The 21292-nt window shown below is 48.7% G+C and overlaps 2 protein-coding genes across 15 annotated transcripts in view; one reads left to right on the forward strand and one right to left on the reverse strand.

Annotated features, from left to right (window-relative positions):
* LOC101942347 (zinc finger protein 501-like) overlaps positions 1 to 7619 on the reverse strand; it is a 34296-nt gene extending 26677 nt beyond the window's left edge. For 4 of the 6 annotated variants that reach the window (XM_065569808.1, XM_065569807.1, XM_065569803.1 and 1 more), the window contains exon 1: positions 7242 to 7413. In XM_065569808.1, coding sequence (XP_065425880.1) covers positions 7242 to 7413 — 172 coding nt within the window. Of the gene's footprint in view, positions 1 to 7241; positions 7414 to 7559 lie in introns of those variants that run through there. The other 2 variants (XM_065569804.1, XM_065569805.1) reach the window with 2 other exon arrangements.
* The window catches only part of LOC103307361 (zinc finger protein 485-like), a 36954-nt gene continuing 23073 nt past the window's right edge, over positions 7412 to 21292 (forward strand). For 2 of the 9 annotated variants that reach the window (XR_010593164.1, XR_010593165.1), the window contains exons 1-4: positions 7635 to 7836; positions 11457 to 11549; positions 12240 to 12366; positions 19509 to 19550. Coding sequence is in view for 2 of the 9 variants with exons in the window: in XM_065569829.1 (XP_065425901.1) it covers positions 7412 to 7624; positions 12240 to 12366 (340 nt within the window). In the remaining 7 variants the exon portion in view is untranslated. The other 7 variants (XR_010593161.1, XM_065569830.1, XR_010593163.1 and 4 more) reach the window with 4 other exon arrangements.

Genomic DNA, 21292 nt, shown 5'->3' on the forward strand with positions numbered 1-21292 from the left:
ACAACTGCCTATAGGGCTGCTAACTCTTCCCACCAACATCACTCTGTGCAAAAAGCTAGGAAATTCACTTCTAAAAAACTTTACGAACGCAGGATTTAAGGTTGCCTGGAGCTGTGTCGTGCCCCTCCAGAAGAGAGGGATCAGCAAAACTTAAACTTGTAATAATCAGGAAATGCAGAGATAAGGTACACACCAATGTAATCCTAATTCTGACCCACGTGAGCAATGACTCTTTCTTTACTCCTACAACACATGTATGTGCACCCAGTCATTTGAGATAGTGCCCATCACTAAAGTACTAGGGAAAATGTCAACCAGGGCACACAATAAAGCACTTTATCTTTGCTAAGACGGAATTTGATTTTAAGAGAGCTGCGCTGTACAGGAGCTACCGACACCTGTTCTACACTCAGACACTGAGCCTGCTCCCCAGAAACAGCCGCACACTTGGTCAATTGAACACCTCTTCACCCCTTTTTACAACTCTTTCATCCTTACTCACAGAAGTTCCAGCTAACGTTCTACGTTCACTTACCCACTGTTAAGCACACAGATTGCTCTCAGATCCCATCTCACTGCTGACCATTCCCATGGCAAACAGTCCCGTTTCCTCCTGACAACATGCACATATCAGTGCAGAAATGATACAGACTGGAAGCTCTAGGTACACATGCACCTCTCTCCTTTCATCGCACACATGGGGGACTCAGACCCAGATCTTCTGATATCACAATCACACCTCCATCAAACTGCTCTAACTAATGCCTCTACTGTTCAGTGCAGCTACACCTAACACAGTGAGTGCAGCTGGAGTGAAGGCAGATAACACCCAGTGGGTGTTGCAAGCTTCAGAAGGCAGAGTTAAGTTTGCATTGGCATGTACATTAGCTCTCTATTTCCTAGTTTTCAGAGGGTTGAGTTTTGCTAAACCTGACATTCTAATTGAATATTCAGTAAATAAGCAGAAAATGATGGCTCCCCGTCCTTACCTGCCATTGATACAGGCAGCAAAGCCCTGGGCAAGGCAACTTTCAGAAGCAAAGAGAAGGGGGCAGAGCTTAGTGGTTCTCTGCCAGTCAGGAACGGGTAGCAGCGAGGGAAGACTGGCAGCTGATAGTAGGAAGGGTGAAGAGGTTTGGGGTATGGTGGGGGACAGAAGTGGATGGCACTGGGTAATCTGGGACTGGGCAGTCTCCATAGGGAACACTTGCTCCTCCTGTGCCCTTTCCACACCCTCGTGTGAGTAGAGAATGACCACCCTGTCCCCACCCCCTGGGGCAGCCGTGTCTCAGGACTCTCCAAAGTTGCTCCCACTAACTCTCTTCCCATTTGGAGCATAGCTCAGGGCAACAATTTCCCACCAAGATGAACCCAGCTTACTGCTGGCTGTTCTGGTGCCACAGGGGCCTCTGGTGGGTGAGAGGCAGAACTGCAGCACTTCTCAGGCAGAATGTATCTTCTTCATGCAAAAAAAAAAAGGAATTCTGTGCTGGACATGAATTCTGTGCATACCCCCTAGTCATGTAGCTCCTGTCTGGGAGCTCTGCTGAGGCCAGTGGCATTATGATCAGAAGATGAAACTCTGACACATGAGCAGACACATGGGGGAGGGTGGAGGATGAGGTAACATGGAGGCCAGCAGGGTGGAGCATGGCCCTCTCAGCCTCTCCTCTATCCCACCTCCCAGATTCAGTAACTCTGATAAATCGTTCCCTGAAATCTAAATAGCCCCAGTATGTGAGAGAGTGATTAACACAGGTGCCTTAGGGGCTGCAGCGCCAACCCCCTACCTGGATGAGGGGGATGAAGAACTGCAGTAGAAACGGGTTAGGCTGGCAGAGGGCACAGCTGATGTGCGACTGGGAGCCGAGTTGACCAAGAGGCCAAAACTCATGGGGGGTTGGGAAAAGAAGTTAACAAGACTGGGTAGAGGCACTTCTGTGTATTTTCTCTGCATTTACCATCCTTCCATGTATTTAATTTAGAAACTTTTCATTCACATTTAAACACATTGGAGCTAAGCTGTGTTGAGGCATTTAAACTTACAGTGGTACAGTTTTAATTAGGTGTTTAATCAGATGCTAATGCAACACAAAGCAGTCAATAATTGGTGTGCTTAACTTGACTGTGTGCTGTACATCTCTTTAAAAAGAAAAGATGGTGTGAGCGAGTGTCAAAATTTCAGGCATTATAAAATGGAAATTAGGTGTCAGTTCAGTTCTCATGCGTTTATCTCATAATTTTAATTTCAGTTTTGAATCAGTATTAATACAATGTTGTTTTAACAGCATTAGAGTCTATTTGTATAATTGTTTGTAGGATTTCATTGGATATTGTGAACCAGCAGTCTTAACCTTTTATTTTGAGATTCCTAAATACAATCCAGCACACCACTCCTGAAAGACTGCAAGCTCTGGCCGGTGACATGCTCCCTAGAGAGCAAACACCTGATGAGCCCTTTTGCCCTAAAAAGTGCTTTGGCTCTTTGACATTGCTTTATCCACTCCATCAGAAAATGCTATAGGTAACCAGGTAATTATAGCAGACCTTCACTAGGCATAGTTCTACCAGCTATGTGCCAAAATTCAAATGGTTCTGTTTGTTTTATCTTTACCTTTGCAATTATTAGATCCCATTTAAAAACTGGAACTGAAATAACCAAAGCAAAGAAGAGAGTGACATCGGGTATAGGTGGGGGTAAGACAAAAAAGGGAAAGAAGTGACTATGCAAAACGGAACATCGCAAACTATCAGAGCCCCAGACCCTCGTCCAACTGAACCCACCCCAGCCAGGTATATCAAGCTGGGCCCCTGAAAAATCGCCCATCGCGTCTGGCAGCGAATGCTGCATGTTCCAGATGGAGCTATGGTGTGTGCGTCTGCTTTGCTGACATGCTGCTTTGGTACGGAATGCACCACAGACACAGGGAGCAGACATGGACTCCTACAAAACAAAATCTCAAAATCCAACATTGCATTCCCTCCCCACCTCCACACTATCTGCTATCCCCTCCCCCACCTCCACATGGCCATTCTCAGCCTATTGCTAACAGGTCCTTCCAGCCTTCGGCACTATAAATAAATAAAACATGGTGTTACAAAAGGTAGACCCTGCCAGAGAAACCTGATCTCCTTCTGTGAGAAGGTAACTAATTTTTTGGACAAAGGAAATGCAGTAGCTTTCATCTATCCGGATGTCAGTAAGGCATTCCCCACATGGGAAACTATTCATTAAATTGGAGAAGATGGGATTAATAGGAGAACTGAAAGGTTGATAAGGAATTGGTTACAGGGGAGACTACAAGGAGTCATACTGAATGGTGAGTTGTCAGGCAGGAGGGAAGTTATTAGTGGAGTTCCTCAGGGATCAGTCTTGGGACCAATCTTATTCCACATATTTATTAGTGACCTTGGCACAAAAAGTGGGAGTGTGACACAAAGCTCGGAGGGATTGTCAACATGGAGGAGGACAGGAATATCATCCAAGAAGATCTGCATGACCTTGAAAGCTGCAGTAATAGAAAACAGGATGAAAATCAGTAGTGCAAAATTATGCACTTAGAGACATATGACAAGAATGTTTGCAATAAGCTGGGGACTTATCTGTTGGAAGTGACAGAGGAGGAGAAAGACCTAGGTGTATTGGTTGATCACAGGACAATTATGAGCTGCCAATGTGATGTGGCCGTGAAATACTTGAATGCAGTCCTAGGATGCATCAGGTGAGGTATTTCCAGGAGACACAGGGAAGGGTTAGTACTGTTATACAAGGCACTGATGAGACCTCATCTGAAATACTGTGAGCAAAATTCTGGTCTCCCATGTTTAAGAAGGATGAATTCAAAGTAGAACAGGTACAGAGAAGGGCTACTAGGATGATCTGAGGAATGGAAAATCTGCCTTATGAGAAGAGACTCAAAGAGCTTGGCTTGTTTAGCCTAATCAAAAGAAGGCTGAGGGGAGATATGATCGCTCTCTAGAAATACATCAAAGGATAAATACCAGGGAAGGAGAGTAGTTGTTTAGGTCAAGCACCAATGTTGGCACTAGAACAAATGGATATTGATCATCAATAAGCGTTGGCTTGACATTAGGCGAAGGTTTCTAACCATCTGAGTGAAGTTTTGAAACAGCCTCCCAAGGGAAGCAGTGGGGGCAAAAAAACCTAACTGGCTTCAAAACTGAGCTTGATGCCTTTATGGAGGGGATGGTATGATGGGACTGCCTACAGTGGCATGTAGCCCATCTGCAACTGCTAGCAGCAAATATCTCGAAAGGCTGGTGATTGGACACTAGATGGGGAGGAGTCTGAGTTACTACAGAGAATTCTTTCCCAGGTGTCTGGTTGCTGGGTCTTGCCCACATGCTCAGGGTCCAATAAATGGCCATATTTCGGGATGGGAAGGAATTTTGCCCAGACTGAGATTGGCAGAGACCCTGGGGTATTTTTTTGTTTTTTGTTTTGCATTCCTCTACAACCTGGGGCATGGCATGGGTCATTTGCTGGTTTAAACTAGTGTAAATGGTGGATTTTTTTTGTAACTTGAAGTCTGAAAATCATGATTTGAGGACTTCTTTACTCAGCCAGAGGTTACGGGGTCTGTTACAGGAGTGGGGGGGGGTGAGGTTCTGTGGCCTGCAATGTGCAGGAGCTCAGACTTGATGATCATGATGGTCCCTTCTGGCCTTAAAGTCTGTGAGACTATAAACTGTGCCTTGCATTGCAGAGGCACTGATGGAGATCAGGGGCCCCATCGTGCTGCGCATGGCAGCCTTCTAACTGGGACATGGTGCACCAGTGCCAATCAGAGTGCACTAGTGTAATTTCTGTCTATACTAAGGGTTTGCACCAGTGCCTGAAACACCAGCGTGGCAGAGTACTTTAGTACCCAAAACAGCAGTACAGTGGCACTAGAACTGGGATCTATTTCTAGCTCTGTCACCAAGTATCTCTAGACACTCCCAGACTGGTGTACTTCTAATCTGGTCTTAAAAGCCTCCAAAGAAGGAATTTCCACAACCTCCCTTGGAAGTCAATGCAACACAAATACAGAACAAAACAATGCTGTACATACATCTGCTGGGCTTGCGGTTAAGGGGAGAGGCAAGAATTCAAACAATCTGGGTTCAGTTCCCAGTTTTGACCCATGCAAACTTGAGCAAATTACTTCAGCTCTCTCAGCTTGTTCTCCCATCTGTAAAATGGAGAGTAGCCTCCCACCATTTGCCAGTTAGACACCGGCGGCTGGCCCGTGCTGGCTGACTTGGGCTCACACGGCTTAGGCTGCAGGGCTGTTTAATTGTGGTGTAGATGTTCCTGGCCTGGCACCCTCCCACCTCACAGGGTCCTACAGCCTGGCTCCAGCTCGAGCCCAGGCATCTACACTGCAATTAAACAGCCCCTTCACCTGAGCCCTGTGAGCCTGAGTCACCTGGCATGGGCCAGCTGTGGGTTTTTAATGGCAGGGTAGAGATACCCTTGGTGTCTGTTCAGCACCTGTCACAATGGGGACCCTGATCGTGGTCAGTGTCTGTGCAGAGCTCTGCACAACAGGGGGCCTGACCTCAGTCAGGGGCTCTGCAACTCCAGGCATTACAGGATCCCTGATTTTGTTTGGGGTCTCTGCAGCATCTGGCAAAATGTGGGGGCAGGATCTGTGTCAGGGTCTCTGCAGTGTCTAGTACAGTAGTGGGGCGTGATGTTGGTTGGGGTCAGTGCAGGGCCAGGCCCGACAGGGACACAGATCTCATTTGGGGTCTCTGCAGGGTCTGGCACAACGGGAGACTAATTTCACTTAGTGATGATGCAGGGCCTGGCACAACAGGGGCCCAGAGCTCAGTCAGTGTCACTGTAGCCCCCAGCACAACAAGGTCGCTGCTCTCTGTAGATGTCTATGCAGTTCCTGGCACAACGAGCGTCCCAAACTCGGTCAGAGTTTGTGCAGTGCCCGGCACACCGGGTGACCTGATCTCAGTCAAGACCTGAGCCACGCACAGTACCATAACAGCCCTGATCTCAGACACCTGGAGAGAAAAGCGGGAAGATTTTCAAGAATTTGATATCAGTATTTCAGAACTGAGGAGAAAATGGGGCACAAACTAAATATTTGCCAATATAAGAGAGAAGCACCAACATCTGGGAGATTTTATGTCACCATTCCACAGTTCAAGACAAAAGTGGGGAAATTTGAAGGGATTATACAGTGATATTCAATCAAGAACAGAATGGGATGGATTCTTCTTGCCTCACATTCACACGGCCAGGAGGGAGCCCTGGGTGATGTGGCTTTCACGGGGGAAAGGAGTGGGGCTGGAGTCAGAAGGTCACTGGCTGTGGGAAAGGGCTGGCTGTGGGGTCTGGAAATGTGACTAGCAGGTGGTGTCTTGGGGTGGGCTGCTGGATTGGGCAGGATGGGGGAGGGGAAGTAGCAGGGGCTCTGCTGTCTCCAGGGGGGACACTTGCTCCTCCCTTCTCTTCCAGGCCTTTCCATGCCCTGTTACCAGCAGAGAGTGCCCCCCCCCCCAAGCCCAGCACAGTGGTGTCTATGTCTCAGGGCTCTCCCAGCCTCTGCCCATTAACCCTCTTCCCAGTTCAGAAATCACTCAGGGGAACGATTTCCCACCTAAATAAGGACAAAACACTGCAGGTAAAAATGGGGGAAAACACCCCACACCTGAGATTTGAACTGGTCACTGGTGAAGTGGAGAGAAAATGGGGCACAATCGGGGGAGGAGAACAGGGAACTTCTCAGGGATCTGAGGGAAAGGGGGGGGGTCACCCTGGATGTTGCTCGTTGCTCTCTAGAGAGAAACGGTGAAGGTCTGGAGAGGATGGGGGGTCCCCACGGGAGGGGGCAGCGGTAAATCCGAGGGGATCTCAGCCCCCCCTTCTATCCCCGCTCCTCGGGGGTCACCTGCTCTTCTCCTCCCCCTGCCATGTCCGGGCTGCACAGACATTTTCCATCCGCCCCTTTTCCCAGGTCTCCCACCCCCGCCCGGCAGCCCCCGCTCGGCCCCACTGGGGGCTGGTCCCCTCCTCCTCCCAAGCCCCCCCGTGGTGCCCCAGGGCAGAGCCTGGCCGGGCCCGGGGGCGTTGGGTTCCTGCGGGGACAGCAGCTCCGAGCCCCCCGCGGGCGCTGCCCCCAGGGAGCAGATCCCGGCGCTGCGAGATGCCGGGTCCCCCCCACGGACACTGGGGCAGAGTCACCGCCCGGCCCCGCCCCCGGGGCTCGCTCCGGTACCTGGAGGCTGCAGCTCCGCAGCAGGGCGGGCAGAGCCCGGGGCGGCCCCAGCGAGAGCAGGGCGCGGGCCGGGCACGGAGGGGTTAATGGGTCTCCCCGGCACAGACCCTCCTGCTCCGCCCGGCCCCGCAGCGCCAGGGAGCAGCAGCGGGTGAGCGCTGCCTCTGCGCATGCCCAGAGCCGAGAGACACAAAACTCTTCTCCAGCTCCGGGGGATGCTCCCAGGGCCCCGCACGAGCCGGGCAGAACCGCAGGGTCCCGTGCGTGTTCGCAGCCCAGCTCGTCCTCCCACCCCAAGCCGAACGTCACTTCCGCTACCTGCAGAGTCAGGAACTACATCTCTTAGCCTGCTTCGGGGCGTGCTTCCGCCCTCTCCTGCCCAGGTGAGCTGAAATTGCGCATGCTCCGTGCGAGTCCACTGGGGGGGGGAGAACAAAGCTGCTGCCTCCGTGTAAACCGGGGCTCTGAGCTGAGTAGGTGCTGCTCCCCCGGGTCTGTGCGGGGGGAGCCCGGCATTAACTCCTCCATGCCCGGCCGCGGGGGCTTTCTCCAGCTGGGACCCGTCCCCGGGGCAGCCCCGGGCCGGAGCCCCCCGGTGAGTGAGAGACCCCGGGGGCGCTGGGGCCGAGCAGGAAAGTGACTCTCCGCCCCGGGAACCTGGGAGAAGCCTCGGAGCTGCCTCAGCCCCAGTGGAGCTGCAGCAGGATCTGTCCCCTTCCCCGCGGGGGGGGCGCGCGCAGAAACTGGGGCCCGATGGGGTGGGGGGCGGGAGAGAAGGTTAGTGGGATGCGGGGGAGGAGGGGTATTGAACTGTCTCTGTGCAGCCTGGAAATCCCCGGGGGGAGAAGTGGTTGGTGGGTGGGGTGGTTAATTGGATCCTGTCCCTGTTTGTGCCACTTGCCTCCCACCCTTGATACAAATTTTCTCTAATTCTTCCCCTTTTCTCTTTCATCAGCTCACACGTGGCTATAAAATCCGCGGAGATTCACCCCTTTCCCCTCAAATGATCACCTCTCTCGTCTCTCCTGATTTCCCCCTGGTCTCTCCATAATTCTGATTTTCCACCTTCAATTGCATAGTTCGTAACATGTTTTCTCTGCAAATCTCAAATATTGATGTAAAATACCCTAAACATTTGCCCCACTTCTCTCTAGTTGTCTATTTCTAATTGAATATGCCCTGAGATTTTTCCTGTCTCTCTAATTATAAAATACAAAGAAAATCTCAGATTTACGCCTTTTCTCAGATTCTTGAACATAGATATAAAATGGTGCCCATTTCTTCTGTATTCATTTAACAAATATTGATGGGAAACACTCAGATTTTACCTCATATCAATAACTGATATAAAATCCCTCTCATTTTCCACTTTCCTCTCTATTATTTGCAAAATTGATCCAAAATCTCTCAGATTTCCAGCCTTTCTCTTTTGTTTCTACGTTATTATCAAATGTCAATTACAAATCCTTTCATGTTTGGGGCTGTTCCCCATGTTTCTCAATCCCAGCAACTTCTCCTTCCTTGGAGGGAACCTGTTGCCCTGAGTCGTTCTCCATCCTGGAGGTTGCAGGGGATTAAATTTCCCAGTGATTATCTTTCCCCTCTCATTTGAGAATCATTTCTTCCCCCATTTATCTCTGTTAAAATCTTTGCTGATAAAAGAGACCAGCCACATATTTAATACACATCAAAGCCAGAGGCCTCCCCCTGTTTGGGGATCAGTGGCCCCCAACTGGAAACAGAGGAGTTGGTTGGACCCTTTTCTTTTCTCCAGCTGGCACGAGATGAGGCGGTCGCTCTGAGTGCAGCGTGGGTCCAGAAGTATCCCAAACCGCATGACAAATGGTCTCCATGAGGGGTTGATTCCCGCAGTGCTAAGATGTAGCCACATCTGGGGTGGATCCATGGCCATTATTTGCTAGTGACAGGCCATGGACATTTCTTACCTTTCTTGCCCTCCAGGCTTTCCATTCCCCTGTTCAAGAGGCATCCCCCAGGGCTCCCTCTGCCTGTGTGACTGGCCAGCAGGGGGTGGTGGTAACTTTCTATCCACTTCTCAGACACTGTGAGGTAACACTGTTGCTCTGGGGGCAAGGGATGTCTGTGTGGGGAGATTGCAGCTGAAGGGGCATTATGGTAGGGGGAGGTGTTTGGGTGACTGGGCAGGGGGTACCCTAATCAAGTTGGTGGGTTCTGGAGGTTTGGGGGCGTGGTTCTGATGTGCCCAGCCCTGAGGCTATGGGTCCTGGAGGTGGGTGTCGCTGGGGGCCTCTTGGCTGCAGAACAGCGGGGGTGGGCGTCTCTTGGGGAGGCGGGACAGGGGTTAGAGGGAGCCTGGTGCTGTGCCAGGGGCTGTGTCTGGGCTTCCCCTGCTGGCTCCTGCGATCATTGCCATGTCCAGTGCACAGAGCTGGCGGGGGGTGGGGAGGCGGAGCTCTGGCACTAGGTCACGGAATGTCAGGGAAGCAGAGTGAGGGGTCCCACTGGGCGGAGGAGGGGGTCCCAGATTAACAGCATGGCAGATCCTGCTGGAGGGCGGGGGGGGGGGGGTCCTAGGCAGGCAGTGAGGGACTGAGTTCCCAGTGGGGGGTTCCCTTGCGGGGGTCCCTGGCTGCTAGGGGCTCTTGGTGGGGGGAACCCTTTGGGATTCCCAACCTGGCAGTCATGGTGTGGTGGGGATTCCCTGGCCGGTGGTGCTTTGAGGGGTATCTGGGGTCCCTGGCCAGGGACTCTGGGGGCTGCGTCCCAGGGAATATCTGGTGGGACCCTGGCTGGGGGCTGTCTGGGGCCCCTGGCTGTGGGTTCTGGCAACTGCTACTAACCATGATTCTTCTTTCTGATCAACTTGTGCCAGAGTCCTGGCTCCAAGCACTGCCCGGCATTCCCCAGTCACATGCCCTGTCACTGTGATAATTTTCTATCCACTTATCAAACACTGTTAGTGTGAAATCACAGGTTTTCCTTTTCTTCTCTTTTGAAAACGTCAGGAACTTTCGGTTCTGTTTGGAAAATTTGTGCCCCCCAGTCCTTGTTCTCGACCTGGAGGGGTAAGGGAGGTGGAAGGGGGTTAGCACTGCCACACAATGGTATCTTCCACAGCATTCTGGACTCATTCTTTCTGAAATCTGGTTTCATTGAGACGAAGGTTAATCAAGAGTCACTGCATGGAAAGAGGAGGAGTGACTCCAGATGGACAGTAAGGCAAATGAGATCAGCAATTTTCGCTGTGAGGCGGGGCTCTCATTAGCTGCTCTCCCCAGAGAGCTAAAGGAAGGAAGCTGCTCAAAAGCTCTGTCCCTCTCTGCTCAGGATATTGGGGTTCAGCTTCCTGGGTCACACGCTGCAGCCTTCATTGTGTTCTGGGAGACCAGGCTTAGCAGTTGCTGCTCCCCCAGCGGGGGTTCTGTGCTGGGAAGTGATCTTAATTAAAGCTTCTTCTCTGCCCTGCCCAGGTGATAACTTTCTCCAATTGGTACTAGCCCCATAGGGCAGCCCTGAGCCCTGTTAATACTAAAATCTGAGCCAAACATTCCAAGTAACTGAAAGAAAGGAAGGGAAAATACTGGGGGTCTGGCCTTAAAATGACTCTACACAAACAGACCCCCTTCATTTCTCATCCCACTAGTAATTACAGGAGCAAATCCAGCCATGGAGAAGCAAACTACCCAGGAATTGGACTTTCCTACCAGACTGGCAGGGAGAGAGGATAGGGAAAAAGAGAGAGAAGGAGAAAGAGAGACTGAAAGGGGCTGTGGGAGAGAAGAGTTTTGAGAGAGATTTCCAGATCTCTAATCTGCCCAGACAGATGTATTACTGCACCCTGGATAGAGTCACTTTCCTGTGGAGAAAATGAGAATCAGACAGGGGAAAATCCAGTTCCTGACTCCATATCCCTCCTGCTGGGGTGTGGCTGCCGTAGGGTCAGTGTCTGAGGGAATCCCCCACAGTGAATCCTTTCGTTCTGCTCTTTTCTAGCATTGGGTTCAAAGACTTTGTTATGGGATGGGGGGAGGGAGAAGGGAGGATAAAAATCTCTCTTTTGGCTTAGCCTGGCAGGAGGGGCTAGGTCTACACTGTATAAAGAGATCAAGCCTTTTCTCAGCATGGCAGACTCTAGCGTGTCTGTCTGCAGGGAAAAAGCCTGGGGGAATTGTGCTGTGAAATTAATTAAAGCCTGTTCTGAAACCTCCACAACTGCCCTTCTCACCCTGCCAGGCTGCAGAATGACGTCCATGTTTCGCTCCAGTTCATCCCAGCCTCTCATGGGACAGGGGAGAGAAATGGCTGCAGAGGAGTCAGTCCAGGCAGGTATTATCAGGGGTTTGCTGGTGGGTTCCTGCAGGAGGGAGAGGGACAGCAAATACACCGGAGATGGGAAGGTTTTCACAGTCTGGTTTGGAGGTTGGAGTGGGGCAGGAAATGCACAGGGTGGAGAAATGGAGGAGGACAGCATGTTGCAAACCTGCTGGGAGTTGTTTAATAAGTGGCCTAGATTCTAGGAACAGACCCATGAGCTTTGGTGGTGGAAATGACCTAATTTGTAGAACAGAAAATAACCCAGCTACATGGGGCTAGAAACACTGACCAGACTCGTAGTGCTGAAGGCTGATCTGACTAACCAGTGGCTGATGTGAGATATGAAGGGGGCACCCACCACTCTGGCTTAGGAGAGATTCCCCTCCCTTCATATCCAGCTCTTCAGAATGGGGCGGGTGTTGGGCTTCTTAACAGGGAGCTCTTCCTGGACCCTGCTAGTGGCTCCATCTCCTTTATCAGTCTGTGGCTAGTAGGTGTGTGATTGATCTGCTGGGAGAACAGAGGGGCTCTCTCTTTGTTCCCTCACTCTGGTGTTTCCTGGATGCTCTGAGCAGGGTGGGAGTGGGACTCTGTTGACTGCAGTCCACCCAGGGCTTCCCTTTGATGGGTTCCTCTCCCCCACAAAGAGTGGGACTGTGAGTGGGGCAGCAGGTACTGAGTGTTGGACTCTTGGTCTTTCAGGGGCCGGTGACCTTTGAGGAGGTGGCTGTGTATTTCACCAGGGAAGAATGGACTCTGCTGGACCCCACTCAGAGAGCCCTCTATTGGGATGTCATGCAGGAGAACTATGAGAACGTGACCTTGCTGGGTAAGGATTCCCGTCCCCTCGGTTCTTGGAAGGGGAAAAGAAGAGATAAGGTTCACGCCATCCCCACAATGCCACCTCCACTCTGCCCAGTTTCAGCATCACCCCAATATGCCAGTGACACACACACACTACCTGAGACCCTCCCCCACTGCAGAACACTTTGGGAACAGAGCACAGGAGCAGTATCACACAGTGTCAAATATCTCCTGTTTGCTCAAGTAAAACTGAGCGTTAGGTGCGGCATAATCAACAGAAGCTTCCTACCCCTGACCTCTCCAACCCTGAGCCTTCTCCACTCAAACCTGAATGTGCTTGGGGTGTACCGAGCAGGCTGCTGGAGTCAGAGCTGCTGGTCTAGGCTTGAGTATCACACAGACGCTCTGTGTGTCCTTGAATGCTGGCTGGGGGCATCCAGAGAAGGAAGCTCAGTGGCGGTTTTAGCGTTAGTGGGGCCCTGTGCTCAGCTTCATTTTGGGGGCTCCTCTTTGGGACCCAGGCAAGAAAAAGAACAGTCTCTTATCCCCCACCCCGATTTTTCATTCTTTTTTTTCTTCATCCTCCTCCTGTAAGTAATAGGAAGTAAATGAAAATAAAGTGAGCTACCTTGATTGTTCTTGTAGTCCAACTGATTTTTCCACAGACCAGTTGAAAATCACTGAGGGTCTCAGTGCACCACTTAATGATCTTTCCAAATGTTGTTTGTACTGTTAGCTAACTATTGTAAAGCGTTTTGGATAAGAGCCCTTTAAAAAAAATGTAAAAAACAGTGTGGGGACTGGCCAGGATTTAGGGTGTGTGAGGGGGCTCAGGGCTGGGGGTGCAGGAGCAGGCTGAAGGTTGGTGTCCAGGGTCTGTCCAGGAGTTAGGGTGTGGGAGGGGGCTCAGGGCTGAGGCAGGGGGTTGGGGTGTGGAGCGCTTACCTGGGGCAGCTCCTGCTTCATGCGAGGAATGTAGGTGGAGTTGTGGGAGGGCAGGAGGCTGTGTATAGGGGGGTACAGGAGTCAGGACTGGGTGTGTGAGAGGGTACAGAAGTCAGAGGGGACTGGGGGTGTATGAATGGGGTGCAGGAGTCAGGGGGCTGGAGGTGTGAGGGGGTGCAGGAGTTGGGGCTGGGTGTGTGGGGGGGGAGGGGTTATGGGTGGTTGCAGGAATCAGGGAAGGCAGGGAATTGGGGTGTGTTTGAGAGGGGGTGAAGGAATAAGGGCTGGGTGTGAGGGGGTGCAGGAGTCAGGGGGCTGGGGGGGTGCAGGAGTCAGAAGGGGCTAGGGGTGTGTGGGGGCAGGAGGTATGGGGGGGTTGCGGGAATCAGGGAAGGCAGGGGACTGGGGTGTGTGTGAGAGGAGTTAAGGAGTTATGGCTGGGGGTGTGTGAGGGGGTGCAGGAGTCTGGGAGGCCAGGGTGTTCAAGGTGCAGGAGTCAGGGCTGGGGGTGCAGGGTCTGGGAGGGAGTTAGGGTGCAGGAGCAGGCTGGCGATTGGGGTACAGGGTCTGGCCAGGTTTTAGGATGCAGGAGGGGGCTCAGGGTTGGGGCCGGAGGTTGGGGTGTGGAGTGCTTACCTGGGGCAGCTCCCATTTGGTGTGAGGGGTGCAGATGGCAATGTGGGAGGGGGTGCAGGAGCTCCCATTTGGTGTTCAGGGTGGGGGTGAGGATGTGGGTGGGGTTCAGGAGTTAGGGAGGGCTGGGGGTGTGTGAGGGGGTGCAGGAGTCAGGTCTGGGGGTGTGGGCTGGGGTTGTGAGGGTGCTCCCAGCCCCCTACCCTGAGAGGCTCACTGCAGGGGCTGGGGGTGCAGGGGGTATGTGATAGGGGAGTGCTTTGTAAAGCAGTGAGCAAGCGACCAGGGCTGCTAACAGGGAGTTTCATGAGGGAGTTTGGAAGGGGAGTGGGAAGGGGGCGAGGTACTCTTGCCATTCTTTAAAACACTTAAAGCTATAATACAAACTTCTTGATTTAAACAAAACCCCTATTGTTAACCTAGGTAGCTGTACAAGGGAATGCAGACAGAAGCCCAGCAGCAGAGTGGGGGCTGTCCTGTTTATTGCACTCAATGTAGTATGTATGATTACCTGCCCTGTGGGCGGGTGGCATATGTGTGCATTCGGTGCAAGTAGCTCCTGGCCCTCAGAGACCATGTGGAGGCTTTGGAGGCCAGGGTGGTGGAACTGGAGACGCTAAGAGAGGCAGAGAAGTATGTTGATGAGGCTTTCCAGGAAACTGTAGATTTCTCCTACCTCTGGATAGACCACCCCTGCGCTGTTGAGGAGGATGAAAGGCCCAGGGAAGCAGAGCAGTCAACGGGAGCAGAGGGAAACCTTCCCGTAGTTGGGACCCTCCTTCCAGATAGTGTTGGGGTAACCTCTTGCACTGAGGTTACCTCGCCAGGGGAGGGAACTCCAGTCATTAAGAAGAGGCAGCTGTAAGTAATGGGAGATTCGATCATTAGAAACAAGGATAGCTGGGTTTGTGATGACCGGGAGAACCATATGGTGACTTGCCTGCCTAGTGCGAAGGTTGCGGATCTCTCGAGGCATCTAGACAGACTTATGTGTAGTGCTGGGGAGGAGCCGGTGGTCGTGGTACATGTAGGCACCAATGACATAAGGAAGGGTAGGTGAGACATCCTGGAGGCCAAATTTAGGCTCCTAGGAAAGAGACTGAAATCCAGGACCTCTATGGTGGCATTCTCAGAAATGCTTCCAGTTCCACGTGCAGGGCCAGATATGCAGGCAGAGCTTCAGAGTCTCAATGTGTGGCTGAGACAAGGGTGTAGAGAGGAGGGGTTTAGATTTATTAGGAACTGGGGAAACTTTGGGGATGGGGGGCACCTATACAGGAAGAATGGGCTCCACCTAAACCGAAGTGGAACCAGACTGCTGGCACTTAACATTAAAAAGGTGAGGAGCAGTTTTTAAACTAAGATGGGGGAAAGCCGATGGCTGCAGAGGAGCACGTGGATTGGACAGAGACTTCTCTTAGAGGAGAGTCTAGTGATAGAGATTTTATAGTTTTAGTCAGGAAGAGAGGCTGGAAGAGGATAAAGTAGGGGCCAGATCAGACGAGAAGCATTCACACACACAAGAACCTGACACATCTGAAAAGGACAGACAAATAAACAGTGATAAGTGGTTGTACACAAATGCTAGAAGTCTAAATAATAAGATGGGTGAATTAGAGTACCTCGTGTTAAAACAGGATATTGACATAATAGGCATTACAGAAACCTGGTGGAGTGAGGACAATCAGTGGGACACAATCATTCCAGGGTACAAAATATGTCGGAAGGACAGAGCAGGTCATACTCGGGGGGTGGGGGAGGGAAGGGGGGGAATGGCACTGTATGTTAAAGAAAATGTAGACTCAAGTGAAGTAAAAATCTTAAATGAAACCGGATGTTCCATAGAATCTCTATGGATAGTAATTCCATGCTCTAATAAGAATATAACAATAGGGATCTATTATCGACCACCTGTCGAAGACCGTGATAGTGAGGATGAAATGTTAAGGGAGATTAGAGAGGCTATCAAAATAAAGAACTCAATAATAGTGGGGGATTTCAATTATCCCCATATTGACTGGGTACATGTCACCTCAGGACAAAATGCAGAGACAAAATTTCTCCATACTTTAAATGACTGCTTCTTGGAGCAGCTGGTACGGGAACCAGCACGGGGAGAAGCAACTCTTGATTTAGTCCTGATTGGAGCGCAGGAGGTGGTCCAAGGAGTAACTATAACAGGACGGCTTGCAAATAGTGACCATAATATAACAACATTTAACATTCCTGTGGTGGGAAGAACACCTCAACAGCTCAACACTGTGGCATTTAATTTCAGAAAGGGGAACTATGCAAAAATGAGGGGGTTAGTTAAACAGAAATTCAAAGGTACAATGACTACAGTGAAATCCCTGCAAGCTGCATGGACACTTTTCAAAGACACAATATTAGAGGCCCAACTTAAATGTATACCCCAAATTAAAAAACACAGCAAAAGAACTAAAAAAGAGCCACTGTGGCTTAACAACGATGTAAAAGAAGCAGTGAGAGATAAAAAGGCATTTTTTAAAAAGTGAAAGTCAAATCCTAGTGAGGTATATAGAAGAGACCATAAGCACTGCCAAATTAAGTGTAAAAATGTAATAAGAAAAGCCAAAAAGGAGTTTGAGGAACAGCTATCCAAAAACTCAAAAGGTAATAACAAAATGTTTCTGAGGAATTGGCACAGATTGAAGTGTCACTAGAGGAGGTTTTGGAACTAATTGATAAACTTAACTGTAACAAGTCACTGGAACCAGATGGTATTTACCCAAGAGTTCTGAAGGAACTCAAATGTGAAATTGGGAAACTATTAGCTATGGTTTGTAACCTGTCCTTTAAATCAGCTTCTGTACCCAGTGACTGGATGTTAGCTAATGTAACACCAATATTTAAAAAGGGCTCTAGAGGCGATCCTGGCAATTACAGACCGGTAAGTCTAACGTCTGTACCACGCAAATTAGTTGAAACAATAGTAAAGAATAAAATTGTCAGGCACATAGAAGAACAAAAATTGTTGGTCAAAAGTCAACATGGTTTCTGTAAAGGGAAATCATGTCTTAGTAATCTATTAGAGTTCTTTGAAGGTGTCAACAAACATGTGGACAATGGGAATCCAGTGGACACTGTCCAGAAAGCCTTTGACAAGGTCCCTCACCAAAGTCTCTTACATAAATTAAGCTGTCATGGGATAAGAGGGAAAATCTTTTCATGGATCGAGAACTAGTTAAAAGACAGGGAACAAAGGGTAGTAATAAATGATAAATTTTCAGAATGGAGAGGAGTAACTAGTGGTGTTCCCCAAGGGTCAGTCCTAGGATCAATCCTATTCAGCTTATTCATAAATGATCTGGAGAAAGGGGTAAACAGTGAGATGGCAAAATTTGCAGATAGTACTAAACTGCTCAAGATAGTTAAGACCAAAGCAGACTGTGAAGAACTTCAAAAAGATCTCACAAAACTAAGTGAATGGGCAACAAAATGGCCAATGAAATTTTATGTGGATAAATATAAAGTAATGCACATTGGAAAAAATAACCCCAACTATATGTACAATATGATGGGGAAATGTGGCTACAACTAATCAGGAAAAAGATCTTGGAGTCATTGTGGATAGTTCTATGAAGACATCCACGCAGTGTGCAGCAGAGATCAAAAAAGCAAACGGGATGTTAGGAATTATTTAAAAAGGGATAGACAATAATACAGAGAATATCTTATTGCCCTTATATAAATCAATGGAAATTGATTTAGACCCCTTCATTTTATATGTATATTTGGCATTATGTTTTCCAATGGGCTGCAATATGTGATATCCTGACATTTAGTACTGCTGAGATCCTGCGTTCAGTAATATCCCTGCCCTTCCTGTTCCCTTTCTCCACTGAACCCCACCAGCCCATGCTTACTGTTTCCAGCTTCCCCAGGACTCTCTCTTTGTCACTGGACCTGTCTGTCAGTAAGAAGCAGTGCCAGGGAGACTTGCCCTCTGTCTGGAAACTTCGATTTCTGGAAAAACAACAAGGAGTCTGGTGGCACCTTAAAGACTAACAGATTTATTTGGGCATAAGCTTTCGTGGGTAAAAACCTCACTTCTTCAGATGCAGAGAGTGAAAGTTACAGATGCAGGCATTATATACTGACATATGGAGTGCAGGGAGTTACTTCGCAAGTGGAGAACCAGTGTTGACAGGGCCAATTCCATCAGAGTGGATGTAGTCCACTCCCAATAATAGATGAGGAGGTGTCAATTCCAGGAGAGGAAAAGCTGCTTCTGTAATGAGCCAGCCAGTCCCTATTCAAGCCCAGATTAATGGTGTTAAATTCGATTTCTGGGACGTGGATTTAGTTTCTTGGTGTTTTAGAGCCTCTTTGAAATTTAATGTCACAGACACTCACCACAGTGCAATCTGGACTGTTGAACAGCTGTGTCCCCTCAGTTCCCCAGCCTGGGGTGCCTTTTACACTGCTTTACTGTGAGAGCAGCCACTCCTGGGCAGTTAACACACAGTCTTCAGCATGTAACTCGCTCTCAACTACACAGTTTTGAGTGCTGCTAGTCAGCGACTCACGAATTGCAGTACACCACAGGAGAACTGTAGAAAATTCTCTGGTCCCAGACTTTCCACCAGAAATGTGCATCTTGCCCTGTCCAGAACATTACTGAACAACGCAAGCTCATATGAAGTCTGTTATTTCCTCAGTGGAAAATGACATGCTCCAGCCTTGTTATCCCAAATGGAGTTTCCAATACACTTTAATCCAAACATACTGGTTAGATAAAACAATAAAACAAAATTATTAACTACTGGGGAAAAAAAAGATTAAGTGACTACAAATAAGGAGGCATAAACGTCTGAATTGTTTACAAAAGAAATGCAAGATAAAACATGAACTAATGTTTAACGTGACAAGCTAAAACAGATTTAAAACAAATGTTTCTCTCACCATATGCTGAGACAGGCTGGCTTTCCTTTCAGCCAGGACTCCCCCTAACCTGCCCCTGTTGCCCAAGTTCAGTTCTTCAGGAGTTGTCGTGAGCAGAGGGAAAGGGGAGAGAGTCTCAAGCATTTTCCTCACCTCTTTTTATAATTCAATCCTTTGTACTAGAAACAACTTCAGTTCTCAGCTGAGTAATGGTGACAGACGGTCTGTTGTAGATATGAGCTTCAACTGGTCCCTGTGGTGGAATGTAAATGTCTTCTTCACACCTTCCCCCTGCTGGAGAATGGCTTTTTGACCAGCTGTTTGCCTTGCTGTCTCTGAGGAATTTAGGATTAGGGTTGCAACTTTTTCAGTAATATCATACCGTAAAATCTCATAACTTTACATACACTGTTGCTACACGTTTTAACAGGAGGATATTCAGTAAATAATGTCTTTTTCAAATGATAAATGAAGGGGAGGGAATAGAGCTCCCTTTTGTAACACCCAGCCAGCCTTGCTGTAAAATCCCTGTTGGTGTGAGTTCTCTGCTTGCTTTACCTGTAAAGGATTAACAAGCCCACAGGTAAAAGAAAAGGAGTGGGCACCTGACCAAAAGAGCCAATGGAAAGGCTAAACTTTTTTAAATGGGAAAGTAACTTTCCCTTTGTCTGTCCTTCTCCTTAGAAGGAGACATGGAGTAGCAATGCTGTGCATGGCTTGAACCAGGTATGAAAATTCATCTTCCCTACCTAGAGTAAATTATTTGAATAGGGACTGTTTAGACAGACACAATCAGGTTTATTTTTTATTTTGGCTTTTGGATCTCCTCTGTGCTATCCTAGATGCTCTTGTTTGCTTGTAAGCTTTAAGCTGAACCCCCAAGAAAGCTATTTGGGGTGCTTACAAAAATTAATTTTCTTTTAAGAGCTAACAAAAGCCTAAGTTCCAGATATATTCCTTTCCTTTTTAATTTTAATAAAATTTACCTCTTTTAAGAATGGGATTGGATTTTTGGTGTCCTAAGAGGTTTTTGCATGTTGTTTGATTATCTGGTAGCCACAGCTAATTTCCTTTGTTTTCTTTCTCCCCTCTTTTCTGGAGGGGAGATGAAAGGGCTTGAGGGTGCCCCAGAGGGGTTTTTTTGCATTTGGGTCGTGGCAACATTTACCAAGCCAAGGTCAGAGAAAAGCTGAAACCTTGGAGGTTTACTACAAGCCTAGAGTGGCACAAATTAATTTTAGAATCCTTGGGGGCCCCCACTTTCTGCACTTAGAGTGATAGAGTGGGGATTCAGCCCTGACACATACTATGTACAAAATTGATCATTATTTTGTAGAAGAGTGAAAATAGGGGTACAGACTTGCACAGTGTCTATGTGTTTTCCCAACATATATGTGGGTATTTCAATCCGTCACAAGCAAGGTGTTTGGCATCTTCAAAGACCAGGGGAGCCTGTCCTGGGAATTCACTGGTTTATTAAGTGACACTGTATGGAATTGAGAGACACTTTATATTATTATTATTTTATTATGAATACCAATATGATAAAATTGCAATGAATTCTGCTAGTGTGACAATGCGGTTCTGGCGGAACCCAGCTGAAAATGCCAACTCAGGACAATTTGCTCAAACAGGGCAGTTACAGCCCAAGGCTGGGTTTTTTCCACCTCTAAGGCAAACCAAACCAGCCAGACTAAGAGGACTTCGGTCTCACCCCACTGGCTAACCGCAAGTCTCACAAGCAATCTCTTTAGACACTCCAGTTTCCCAGTATTATCACCAGTGCCACTCGTTATGGGGACAGATGGTTATGAAAACCAATACCCCAGTAAAAGAAAAAGGTTCTCCTGATCCCAAAGGGTCCGAGCCCCAGACCCAGGTCAATATACAAATCAGATCTTACCCACAAATCATGCTGTTGCCAATCCTTTAGAATCTAAAATCTAAAGGTTTATTCATAAAAGGAAAAAGATAGAGATGAGAGTTAGAATTGGTTAAATGGAATCAATTACATACAGTAATGGCAAAGTTCTTGGTTCAGGCTTGCAGCAGCGATAGAATAAACTGCGGATTCAAATCAAGTCTCTAGAATACATCCCCCGCTGGGATGGATCCTCAGTCCTTTGTTCAAAGCTTCAGCTTGTAGCAAAGTTCCTCCAGCGGTATGAAGCAGGATTGAAGACTAGATGGAGATGAGGCATCAGCCTTATATAGTCTTTTCCAGGTGTAAGAACACCTCTTTGTTCTTACTGTGGAAAATTACAGCAAAATGGAGTCTGGAGTCACATGGGCAAGTTCCTGCATACTTTGCTGAGTCTCAAGGCATATTTGTCTTCTCTCAATGGGTCCATTGTATAGCTGATGGTCCTTAATGGGCCATCAAGCAGGCTAGGCAGAGCTAACACCAGTTTGTCTGGGATGTCACCCAGCAGCATAGCATAAGTTTCAAATACAGACAGTATAGAGCC

This window comes from Chrysemys picta, chromosome 16 (genome assembly GCF_011386835.1).
Source record: "Chrysemys picta bellii isolate R12L10 chromosome 16, ASM1138683v2, whole genome shotgun sequence".
NCBI lineage: Eukaryota > Metazoa > Chordata > Testudines > Emydidae > Chrysemys > Chrysemys picta.